The sequence below is a fragment of the Meriones unguiculatus genome, chromosome 8 (assembly GCF_030254825.1).
Source record: "Meriones unguiculatus strain TT.TT164.6M chromosome 8, Bangor_MerUng_6.1, whole genome shotgun sequence".
Classification (NCBI taxonomy): domain Eukaryota; kingdom Metazoa; phylum Chordata; class Mammalia; order Rodentia; family Muridae; genus Meriones; species Meriones unguiculatus.
The window spans coordinates 75,515,739-75,528,699 of record NC_083356.1 but is presented as its reverse complement, the minus strand read 5'-3'; the positions used below and the strand labels follow the sequence as shown (position 1 = coordinate 75,528,699).

Here is a 12,961-nt window from a genome sequence, read left to right as displayed (position 1 = left end):
ATGGCTCGATGGTTCAGAGTATTTGCTGCACAATCATGATGACTAGTGTTGGTATAACAGGCGACTCAGCTGGCCTGCCTTAGGCCCTCAGGGCCTGGCAATGACTAACTTTATCACCTGTAGCCAGGAGCTCCCCCAGTAAAAAGGACCCACCCATCACTGAGCACAACTCTCCTTCCTATTACACTTTCCTCACTTACAGTGAGGGTTTCACTCTCACTGTCTCTCTGTCATAGGCGCCCCATCCTCTCTCTCTCCCTTACAGCCTCCCCCTCTTTCCCACAGTAAACTTCCTTTATACCAGATCTGTTGCATGGCATCTTAATCATTATTATAACAACCATGGTTTGAATCCCAGGACCTACTAACAAGACAGGTGCCCTTTGTATGACAGAGGGTCACTGGGACTTGCTGACTTGCAGCCTAGATGAGAAAATGGAATTTTTAGGTTCAGGGAGAGATCCTGCCTCAAAGGAATAGTTAGAGGATGCTAGGAGAGAATGCCTTAAGATCCCTCCTCCCTGGCTCACACATGCACACCCACATATACATGCACACCCACCCACGGACACACATGAATATCAGAGTTTCTGTTGTTTTGTTTTGTTTTGAGACTGGGTCTCTCTACAAAGCCCTGGCTGTCCTGTAACTCACTATGTAGATGAGGCTGGTCCTGAACTCACATAGATCTTCCTGCCTCTGCCTCCCAAATGCTGGGTTAAAGGTGTGTGCCACCACGCCTGGTTTATCAGTTTTTAAATGAAAATAATGTTCATTTTACCCACTATGCCAAGGAACATGAATACAAACACATTAAAATTACATCTGTGTTCTTGAACTGTTAAGAAGAAATGCAGAGGGTGTAGGGATTCCAGCACTCTCAGCCACTGCTGCTGGAACTGAGATGTTGTACCAGTCTCTAGAGGCTGGACTGGCAGATCTCTGGAAAAAGCAACTCTTGACAAAAAAAACTCAAGTCCTAAGAATTTATTCTGAAGGAGCAATTAGTCAAGTAATTATGCACATATGGAATTTGATGCAAAACACATTGCTTACTAGAATCCAGTATTATTAAGCACTTATATAGGTCCACATAATATAATAAATTAATATAGGGCTGTTAAGTGTAACATCACTGAAGTGTGTGTGTGTGTGTGTGTGTGTGTGTGTGTGTATAAAAACATATTTAGTGGGAAGGAAATTCTACAAACTATATAATTTGGTATGATTCCATGTTGTTAAGAAAAAAAAAATACCAGCCAGGCATTGGTGATGCATGTCTTTAATCCAGCCTGGTCTACAGAGCAAGGACTGGTCTATAGTCCTGGCCTACAGGACAGCCTGGACTACACAGAGAAACCTTGTCTTGAAATACAACAACAAAAACAAAAAGAAGAAGGGAAAGAAAAAAATACGGGGGTTGGGAGCAGCTGTTAGGAGTTCCTTAAAACAACAAAAGTGATGGAATGAATATCTATTAAAAAGGAGACAGATCTATTAGCTTGGCTTACATGGTGTGTCTGACTGCTCCAGCGATGGCTGTCTTCGTCCTGAAAAGGCTGAGAACCCAGTAGCTACCTGGTCCACAAGGATGGGTGCCTCAGCAGTCCCAGTCTGGTGCTGAAGGCCTTGAGGATTCCTGGAGACCCACTGGTCTTCAGGATTCTGGTATCAGCAAAGAATAACAGCAGTGGTGGTGGCAGCAACAGGTTAGTTAATCCAATGGCAAGATATATATATTAAAAAAAAAAAAGAAGCCTTTTCCCTCAGGCCTGCACCAGAAGGTGACACCACTTGTAGGGTGGGTCCTCCCACTTCAGATAACCTAATCAAGAAAACTCTTATAGATGTGCCCAGCGGTTTACCTCTTAGTTGATTCCAGATCTAGTCATGTTGACAGCCAGGATTAATCTTAATCGTCACTTATACAAAACATTAATGACTGTCTTTTGATAGGGTCAATCATTGTTCGTCAATATTTTCCACACCAACAGGTAGTTATTAAGATGCATTTAAAAGTTCTACAAAGCAAAGGGACTTGAGTGAGATGCTAAGAAATGTCCTCTGATGATATGTGCTGGTAATAGGGTAGTACTGACTGGTGCCCTAGGGGACAGTAATTCCCAGGTATCTGGATGCCATAGACCAGAGAAGAGAAAGACTTTACACCTGTTAGAACCGGCTTCACCCATTTTTATTTCTGTGCCCTGGAGATTTCTGGACTGTTTCTGTGATGTGACTTTACACTGAGCATCACTGCTGATACGAACATGTGGTTCCAGCCTTCATGTGTGTGCTTTTAATGGTGACTTTTTTCCTGGTTCTTTGGCTTCTGGTTTATCACTAGCTTCATGTTCACTTTCTAAGCACACTTTCTAATGACACAGCTCTGCTTTGCTCCATACAGAACGCAGCTGCTCTGCCAGGCACTTGGCGAAGAACAGACGTGCACTTAGAAAACCCAGAGTACCACACCCGGTGGTATTTCAAGTATTTTTTAGGGCAAGGTAATTTTGCCATGGTGGTTACTTGGGGAAAAAATGATGCTCAAAACTACCCTTTATGAGTAGAATGCAATAATTCAGGGATGACAGTGTCAGGGCACTTCCCGTTAAGGTCAGTAGTGAGCTTTGAAGGCTAAAGGCTACAACCCGGGGCTTTCTTGATTGTGGGTGGCTCTGCTTGTGAGGAGTGTTGTGGGGGTTGGGGTTTTGTTGCTGTTTTAATCCCTGGTAAACAGGGAATTAGGTCTCTGAATAAATCCTTTGAGAGATAAGAATTTTCAAGATGGAAAAAAAGGCCTTAACTTCCCAAGGTCAGTACCTTATCTGCATGAGCTTTAAGCCTTCAGTTTGAGACCATGAAGGAAAACTAATGGTTCCCTGAGCAACCTCATGCAGCCATGAGACTGCAGCTTTGCCACATTCACTCACCAGTGACAAGTATGTAAGCACCACTAGCTGCCTGGCCTAGCAGTGGGGTGCAGTGCAAAGTGAGTCACGCCCCCTCACAGAGCCTATAGACCAGGTTTACAACGTGGTTCTGCTCTCATTACCTTAAGACTTGGCCATGGCTTCTCCATCTATAAAGTGGGGCTGCTTGTAATTCTTCCATATAGGTCTAAACAGAGTTTCTAATGAGCTGTGCAAGAATGACCCCAAACTCGGTGCCTGACACATACCAAGAGCTCAGTTGCTCATAGGTTTTAGACTGTGCATTTAGAGAGAGCACACGGAAAGAAGGAGAGCAGGTTTATTGCTAATGAGAGAGGGGGCTGGGGATGGAGGGAAAGTAACTGATGTGAAATTTGAGATGGCAGAGAAATACCATGGGACAGCCATTGTAGAACATGATGCCCAAGCCAGGAAATAAGAGAAATGTCTTTTTAAAAACCGGTTACAGGGCTCAGAGGATAAGAGTGATTGCTCTGTAACATGACGACCTGAATTCAAACCCCAAGCCCCATGTGAAAAATCTGGGCATGGCTGAGCATGCCTGCAACGCAGCACTGGAAAGACAAACATAGGTGGATCCTGGGAGCTCACTGGCCAAAATGGAGAATATCCATCCAGTTAAACAAGAGATCTGTCTCAAGGCAGTAAAGCTGAAAGCAATGAAGGAAGACACCCAGTATTTTCCCTTGGCTGCCTAAGTGCAGACAGGCATGCATACCCACACACCTGTGTGTGCAACACACACATACACCAATGTGCTGCACACAAAAGAAAAGGAAAACCATTGCAGCGTTATTCTAAGAAGTTAGGCTCTAGCCAGGCGGGGGTTATGTAGGTGGGTGGGGGAATATCGAAGCATTTACAAAGAAAGAAATGCGCCAGTCATCTTCCTCATGGCTGTGAACGGAGTGCCACAGCAGTGGCTTTACAGCAGAAGGGTTGCTCTGGATGCAGATGCCGCCAGCATCCAAAGAGGTAACGCAAACCTACCTCAAACTGGCTTAAACGGGAAGGAATCAAAGTTTGAGACCAACATAGTGCACATAGCAAGTTACAGAGCAGCCCAGGAAGGCCTGGCTGGTGGCATCAACAGCTCAGCGATGATAAAGGCCTAAGCCCTCTGGCCTTTTCTGCTTCCCAATCTTAGTGTGATGGCTTTACCGCCCCTGCCCCTTTACAACCATATCATGGCAGCAGCAATTCCAGACCTCACATGACACTATGATGTCCAGAGGAAGAGGTGCACCTTTTTTTAGAGTCGGAAGTGTTTCCAAAAGGCTCCTGGCAGATTTTTCATCCTGCCTCAGCCAGCGCTGAATCACAGTTCACTCGGAACTGCTTTGTGGCAAAGGCAAGTGGCTGCATGATCAGGGGTCAGGTCAGCCTTGGGCTAGCCTGTGGGGCTGGCCCCTTCTGTTTGAGGGAAACAGCGGGGTTCTCACCGACTTCTCTTCTCCAGTCCATCAGAATTACATTGGAAACGATGCAGAGAAGAGCCCCTTCTTCCTGTCTGTCACCCTTTCTGACCAGAACAATCAGCGTGTCCCTCAGTATCGTGCAATTCTGTGGAGGAAAACAGTGAGTACCCGATTTGCGCTTGTACTCTGGTGTCACCTGATCAGCACACATGGCGGGAGGGCCTTGTAGTTCATCCCCATCTCTGGGCTCAGATAGCGCCTTGTCAGGTGACTCCTCTCATTGTACATAGCTCAGAATTCACTGTTCTGAGCTGCAACCTCCAAGCACTGGTTAATAACAGCATCTCTTAAGTCTTGGCCTCTGGCAAATAGCAGTGTGTTTTTAGAACATATTATTTAATTAATCTTAGGTATTACTTACGGGGTTGTTGTTTTTCAAGACAGGGTTTCCCTGTGTAGCCCTGGCTGTCCTGGAACTCACTCTGTAGACCAGGCTGGCCTCGAACTCAGAGATCTGCCTGCCTCTGTCTCCCAAGTGCTGGGATTAAAGGCATGCGCCTCCAAAGCCTGGCTTACTTTTGTGGTTTTTTAATGGCAGTGGTATTTTTTTGTTTGGGGGGTGGAGGGTAGGGTATGGAGGGTTTTGTTTCTGTTTTTTGAGACAGTCTTATATAACCCAGGTTATCTTCAAACTTACTTTGTACACTAGGCTGGCATCAAACTCACAGAGATCTGCCTGCCTCTGTCTCCTGAGTGCATGTGCTACCACACCTGGCATGTTTGTTTTTACTTATTGCTTTGTTTGTTGAGATAGGATCTGACTTTTTATTCATAAACTTGCTATGTAGACCAGCTTGGCCTCAAACTTCACAATCCTCCTGCCTCAGCCACCTGAATGCTGAGCTTATAGGAGTACACCATCACACCCAGCTAGCCCTATTTTTTTTAATTATGTTTCTTGTAACTTTATGTGTATGCATGTTTTGTCTTCATATTTATCTGTGAACCACACATGTGCCCAGCATGGTCAGAAGGGGGCAGATCCTCTGGAACTGCAATTACGGATGATTATGAAGCATCATGTAGGTGCTGGAAACCAAACCTGGGTCCACGGGGAAGAACAGTTACTGCTCCAAAGCATCTCTCCAGGCCCTCACCCTAGTGGTGAATGCTCTGTGTTAAAACACTCTGAACTGGCTCTCCTCTTGGTTGTACTGAAAGAACAGACGGTCATTATCTGGCTAAAGCCCCTGTGGTGTCCCCATCTCTCCAACTTGCTCAGCCAGCACCAGCATGCGACTGCTCTGCTGGAATTTGTTTTAGGTCTCATTTTTATCTTATGTGCTTTCATTATGTATACTTGCTATGCTGATTCATATATGTTTTTCTACTAATTTTTGTATTTGATGTTTTTCATAAAATTGTACCACTACTTTCTTCTTTTCATATTATTTTCAAGAAGCATTTTTATATAGACAATATAATACCGTGGTAAAAAGCATATATATATATAAACATACACATATATATGTACATATATACACATATATATGTATGAATATGTATACATGTACATCCACACCCTACACACCCACATGCATATATAGCAATAAAATAGTGACTTTAAACAATCCCATTTTCTACAAAAATGTCCTGACCTTTCTCTAGCTGTTGATGATGTCAATTTTATGATCTGCCAAAATTACAAAGAAGCCTTTAAATAGGTACTGTTTGATGATCTCATCTGCTCTCCATGCACAGTAAGTCCTGTGTGAGCAGCAGTGAGAGAAGACAGGACCAGCTCATCTGGTCTGGGTGGTCTGGACACCGGACTATCTGGCAGCTCGTGTTCCTGTTCATAGATAAGACCTTACCCAGCCCTTCCTAAGAGTTAGTCACAGAGGGGACTCTTTTTAAAATGAATAAATGACTTTAAATAAGCCAGCACAGATAATGTCCACATTATTAAAAGCTTGATGGAAGATTTGGGTGACTTCTGGTTAAAAGGACTTTAACCTGGTAATGTGGTACTTGAATCTCATTGAAAAAAACAGAGACTTTTTAAAAAAATCTTATAATCTTTGACCCATAACTGACTTTTATAGTTCAGAGACCAGACGAATCCCCTTTCAGTGGTTTTGGAAGGTGTGGTTCTCGGGTTCTGTTAAGCTGAGATGATGATAGATGTGAAAACAGAAAAGGTCTCACTGTTGACTCACAGTGAGGTTTCAGGCCATGGTTGGCTGCCTGTGCTCTGGGGCCTGTGGGAAGGCAACACTTCATAGCAGGATTAGTGGAGCTAGAAGCTCACGGTTCACCTCATGGCAGCTGAGAACCAAGAAACCAGGGTTCTCCATCCCCATTTGAGAACACTCCAGGGGCTGGAGAGACAGCTCAGTGGTTGGTTAAGAGCACTTGCTGCTCTTGTAGAGGTCCCGAGTTCAATTCCCAGCAACCACATGGTGGCTCACAACCATCTATAATATGTTCTGATGCCCTCTTCTGACATGCAGATAGAGCACATAAAATAAAAATAAATATAATAAATAAAATAAAATAAATGTTTTTAGAACAAAAAAGACGCTCATTTGAGAGCACATCACGTCAGTGATCTGAGATTTCACACTAGATCCAGCTCTTATAGCTTCCAGCATCTCCTAATGGTGCCACAGACTGTGAAACAGCCTTCGACATGTGGCTGGTGGGTGTTTTGTATCCAGACTGTAGCCGACGGCTCAGCTGTCCACCATGGTACAAAGAGCCAAGAGGCCTGATGTGTTAAAGAGTTCTACTCAGAACCAGTGTATATCCAGGAGAGGGAGGGCTGCGGTCAGCTGGCACAGGATGTTTTTCCCTACATGGAATGTTTATTTCCACACACCCTTAAAGAAGAGCGAGAAAGGACAGGCATGGCTCCACCATAGTGAGCAGGTGAAGCTCTTCCAAGGTGAAGGGTGCCAGACTCATCACTGAGCAGTGCTTTGATTCTTCCAGGGTACGCAAAAAATCTGCCTTCCCTACAGTCCCACAAAAACGCTGTCTGTGAAGTCCATCTTAAGGTGAGTACTCACGGACAGAGGCCCACACAAGTTGGAGGCCTGTACTGATTGTGTATTCCTGGGATCCTTGGTTGACATGCCAGGCACTTTGTCAAGCTGGGCGTTCCCTCCTAGAGTCTTTAAGGCAGCCCCAGAGGGCAGGACTGTCGTTGCCTCCATGTTACAGGTGATGAAATGGAGGTTCAGAGGAGGAAGGCCAGGGTCTCACAGCCAGTGTAGGCCACATCTGGTCATGACTCCTGAGCATCTCTCTATGCTGCATTCTTTGCCCGCTGCTATTTTTTTTTTTTTCTTGTGTTCACTTGGATACTTTAGGTTTAGAAAAAAAAAATCAAGAAGTCATTTTCCTTTTATTTTTATACTTTGAAATAGAAACCCAGATGTCAGCCGAGGCTCCCTGGGGGGATGTGCTTTATTCTTCACTGAACAGAGAGTGAAAGGATTGGTACATCTGGCTCCTGCCCTGGCTTCCCACCTCCCTCTCATCTCTCGCCAGGCCTAGAGAAAACTGCCACCCAGATGGAGCCTGTCACTCTGGCCCCAGCTAAGATAAGACTTCCTAAAAACAGTAGCTTCTTTGTTAGACACTACTGAATGCTTTCCCAGCATTTTCTCGGTGACTCTAACTCAGCTGCATGAAGTCGACCTACAATTGTCTCCATTCACATATGAGGAATCAGGGCCGCAGAGAACGGGAGGGATTCTGTGGAGCTGGTAAGCTCCAAGGTTTAAACCTGGCTCTCTATGGCTCTAGAGCTCAGAGGCAAAGTGTGTTATATACATATATGAAATTGTCAATAATGGTACAATAAATAAATCAGTAACAGCATGGGAGATTAGCAAGGATGCTTGAAACATGCCCCAATGACTGCCTCTCTCGCTGCATGAGTGTCCTGAAGGGACAGTTACACGTGGCAATTGGTAAAGCTGGTGGATTTTCTCATTCTTCCCTCACTTGCTCATCTGTTTCTCCAGTGTGTTGGACCTTCAGAGAATCCATCATGATTTTTCCAGAAAATATTGTCTATCTTTTCAGAGAACTATGCCTTACTCCCTGTCTCTTCAGTTCCTTCCTCACTGGCTCATACTGTCTGCTCTGTTTCAGTGCCATGAACCTGGACAAGTTTGAGAAAGGTCCTAGAGAAATTTTTCATCCTGAGATACAAAAGGTAAAGAAAGCCCTGGGACTTTATAACTTAATACATGAACTCAATCTCACCTTGCCAGGATGGCAGGGCAGGCTAGTCTACCCAGGGAGGAGGAAGTATGGTATTATAATCAAGGTCAGGTTGTCAGGTTTAAAGGAAGGAAGGAAGAAGAAAGAAGAAAGGAAAGGATAAAGAATACACACACACACACACACACACACACACCAGCTGTAGTCAATTTAGCTCTGGAAAGTTAGAACTGTAGCCATCGTCACTAGATGCTAGTCAACAGAACAAAGCTGAGCTTCAGGGTTGTGCCAATGCTAGATGGCAAGGAAGAAGCTGTAGAGGCAGCCTGGAGCTGTGCTCAGGAGGCAGAGGGATCTGTAAGCAGAGCGAAGTAAACGAGTTCATTTGTGAGGAAATCAAATAAACATGGTGGACTGATCAGAGCATAAACATTTTTTCTGTGTACCTTCAAGGTAAGCTTTCAAACTGAGGTCATTCATGGCCTTTTCACGTAGCTTAGCCCAAACATAGAGAGTTGCATATTCTCATGCCTTTGCATTCATTTAATTTGTAAAATACTACTTGTGACTGGTAAAAGGAGAGAACCTCTGATTTCCACGTGCTCTAAAGCAACTGTGTGCATCTTACACACATTCGTACCAAATGAGTAAAACAAAAATAAACAAACAATTAAATAATATTTGTACTCTGCTAGAATAAACTCAGACAAAATTTAGTGTTTGATTAATAATCAAATTTAAGCCATGCTGTGCTTAAAGTGGCTATAGCCGCCTTGAAAACAAATTAGAATTATAAATCTATCAGTAGCAATGCGTCTTTAGTACTTCATAATACAACTTGGATTTTTAAATACAGGATCTCAGCATATGACCCAGACTACCATAGAACTCACTTTGTAATTCAGGCTGACCTCAAGCTCATGCTGTTCCTGTGTTAGCCTCTGGGGTGCTGAGGTGACAGGCATGCACCCCACATTCAGCTGTGAGAACACTCTTAGTTCTTGTCTTCTGATCACCACTGCTGGCCCCACTCAGAAGACCGCACCCCACAGTCCTGGATCTGCTGCCTGTGGTGCCCTGTCTCTCAGCTGCCGTGCCAGCCCACCCCAGCTGCTTCTCTCCAGACGAGAGTCAGGCACACCCTGCCCACTGAGGTCACCATTCTGTTTCTGTTTTCTATCAAAAAGCTATTTCATGTCTCCTATAATTGTGTTTTGGCCTTTTTCCTCTTAGCAAAGAATGCTCGTGAGCCTTCCTGGGCCAGTCCCCAACAGTCACGCTCTCTGAGCTGCCACCAGCTTCTGCACATTAGCAACCCTGACAGTCCCAGGAGCACAGGGTGAACAGAGGCAGACCCCACCTCATCCTGAGCAGGAAGGTGGCTGGTCCATTAAAGAGCTGTCCTTCTGCCTCTGCCTGCCAGGATGCAGGGACGAATTTTCTTGACCAGAATCCTTCCAGAAGCAAAGTGTGTGATTAAGTTGGCTTAAGTAAGTGGGAAAAGAAGGCGTCTGTATGTTAGCTTCCTGCCTTTCTCCATCACCTTTGATTCAAGACAGTTGTAGCTGACTTTCCTGATGGCCAGGGATTTTATAAAAACCAGAACTAAATCTAAATTTTATGGGTTTTTTTAAGTATATGTAAAATCATGCAATCTTTTTGTTTGTTTGTTTTTGTTTTTGTTTTTCAAGATAGGGTTTCTCTGCATAGCCCTGGCTGTCTTAGAATTCGCTCTGTTGACCAGGCTGGCCGAGAGTGCAGAGATCTTCCTGCTTCTGCCTTAAACTTGCTATGATTAAAGATGTCTACCACCACTGCCTGGAAAATAATGCACTCTTAAATCTAACATTTTAAAATTTAATATTAGCAAGAAACTAATCAGAATCAAGAGTCCATAAAAGACAATACCAGGACCTGGCACAAGTTTGAAGGCTGATTTTAGATCCCCAGAGCCTACGTAAAGTGGTTGCTGGCATCCATAATCCCAGCTCTCCTGCAGCAAGATGAAAGGCAGAGGGAAACCTTCAGAGGCCTTCAGACCAGCTAGCCTGCCGCACACAGTGAAAAACAGTAATACACCCACTCTCAGACAATGTGGAACACGAGAACCAACATCAGAGCTTGTCTTCTGACATCCACATATGATCTGTGGCAGACACATGCATATATACATACATACATACATACATGCATGCATACATTCATACTTACACAAACATACATGCAGACACAAAGAAAAAACACCAATAGTACTATATTAAGAAACACCATTACTAACATAAAATAGACCTTCAAAGCTGAAATTAAAAACTGGAAAAATGACAAAAAGAAACCTAATTGGTACTCACAAATTCAGAAATGAGAGGTTTTTGTTTTGTTTTAGATTTTGAATACTGTCAAGTGGGACATTGGTAGACCACATTACCTGTTAGGAGTATTATTAGCAGATATAATCCAAAACAAGGAATCCACAAAGGAAATGTGACCTGGCAGCCTGTGGCATCCCTCCTGCCAATAGGGCTGAATGTTGAGACCCTGAGGACTTCTGGTACAAGGCTACTCCCATAGCCTAGCCACTGTCACAGGCCAGTGGCTGGAAGCAAAATGTCCCAGTTCTGAAACATGCTGGACTAAAGGCAGTTGGGAAATTCCCTCTTATCTTATTCACCAATAACTGTGCCCTTGCAGGTGTCAGAAGAACCAGGCCATGTGACCTTAACCCAGGCCCTGCTGACTCTCCAGTTCCTTACCTGTAATTCTGGAATGATTAGGCTACATGGCAGGGTGGTTGAGATCAAAGGAAATCATGGAAGAGAGTATTTTGCAATGAAGTGTGTCCCAAAGTATAAGACACACAGCAGTTTTATTTTTTTTTCCAGGATACAGATGGTTAAATTCTGAACAAAAGAGCCATTACGTTACCAAAAAAAAAAGATTTTCTGTGCCTCACATACTTCTTTAAGAATTGTGAGCTCTTCATTTGACACAGAGGATAAGGGTCCCTTAGCCTCTTCCACCTCTATCCTCATCCTCTTCCCCTCTTCCCCTCTGTTCTCACTGGCAGCCATGGCTTTCCTGGATCCACCTTCCCCATCTCATTCACCCAGTGACCCTTTCAGAGCCTTTGGTCTTCATATCCACTTGCCAACTTCTTCAGAAATTCATTATGAAGTAACTGGGAAGGGAAGGTGACCTGAGGTTGTGTGAGAGGCATCCCCCAAGCTCATCTCCAAAGTGAGCTGCACAGGGCAGGATAGTAGTATCCTTGAACCATGGGTAAGGAATAGACCCAGAGAGGTCAAATAATTTGTACACAAACATATTTGCAGGTAGCCCAGCAAGGACTCAAAGCCAGGACTCTTTAGGGTTACTGCTCCATGCTGATCTCAGGAGAGGGTCTCTTCAGGCAGCTGACATAGTGCTGGACAAGTGATGGGATGTGGTGGACCGCCATCTTTTGGGTTTTTGTTTGTTGGTTGGTATTTTTTTGTTTGTTTGTTTGTTTTTTGAGGCAGTCTTTTTCTGTGTAGCCCTGGCTGGCCTGGAACTCACTCTGTAGACCAGGTTGGCCTGGAACTCACAGCGATCCCCCTACCTCTGTGTATGCCACCACGCCCAGCTGGACCACCATCTTGATCCTTGCTATCAGCTTGACACTGGTGTTTAGTTTTCTATGCCTCAACTTTATATCCGTACTAAAGGGGTGTTTTCTTGAAGTAGTAAGTGTGCGTTGATTTAGGAGGGGGTAAGAAATAGTATCTATCAGAGATTTTTCTGAGAGACGTGTGGCCCAGCCAGAGTTTCGTTTTCTGTTGTTTACTTTTGTTTTTGTTTCCCTTGAAGAGAGAGCCCATAACCAACTTCTATTACTTCCAAAATGTCATAACATCAAATTGAGTGAGTATGTAAAGCTTGGCTGTCACAGAAAACCAAATCCAATAACTACCGTAATGTATAAACGTAACTTCTGAATTTTTGCTTGGCAGGACTTGCTGGTTCTGGAAGAGCAAGAGGTAAGTGGTTTTGAGCACATTTGTTCTCTGCCCCTTACAGCCAGCATCAGTCTCCTTCACCGTGAGCACAGCCTTCTCCCTGAACCAGACTCCTGTGCGTTTGCAGTGTGAACTTGTTCTCACAAAGAGCCTTCCCTTAAGGGCTTTCCAAGGTCTCCTGCAGACTTCTCCATATAGCTATCTATAAATAGACAGATATCCTTATATATGCATACATATATGAATATAATGTAAAGAGCTGCTCAATTCTGTTCAAGTAGGATGCCTGTGCATTAGCTATACACTCTTGCTATACTAGATGCCAAAGATATATGCATGCTTCATTTTAAGAGTGCGTGCA

General features: G+C 44.2%; 1 protein-coding gene across 7 annotated transcripts in view; it reads left to right on the top strand.

Moving 5' to 3' along the window:
• The window catches only part of Garnl3 (GTPase activating Rap/RanGAP domain like 3), a 139,854-nt gene that overhangs the window by 71,719 nt on the left and 55,174 nt on the right, over positions 1 to 12,961 (top strand). For all 7 annotated transcript variants that reach the window (XM_060389961.1, XM_060389960.1, XM_060389963.1 and 4 more), the window contains 5 exons: positions 2,408 to 2,507; positions 4,414 to 4,532; positions 7,367 to 7,431; positions 8,537 to 8,600; positions 12,595 to 12,621. In XM_060389961.1, the coding sequence (XP_060245944.1) occupies positions 2,408 to 2,507; positions 4,414 to 4,532; positions 7,367 to 7,431; positions 8,537 to 8,600; positions 12,595 to 12,621 (375 nt within the window). The remainder of the gene's footprint in view (positions 1 to 2,407; positions 2,508 to 4,413; positions 4,533 to 7,366; positions 7,432 to 8,536; positions 8,601 to 12,594; positions 12,622 to 12,961) is intronic.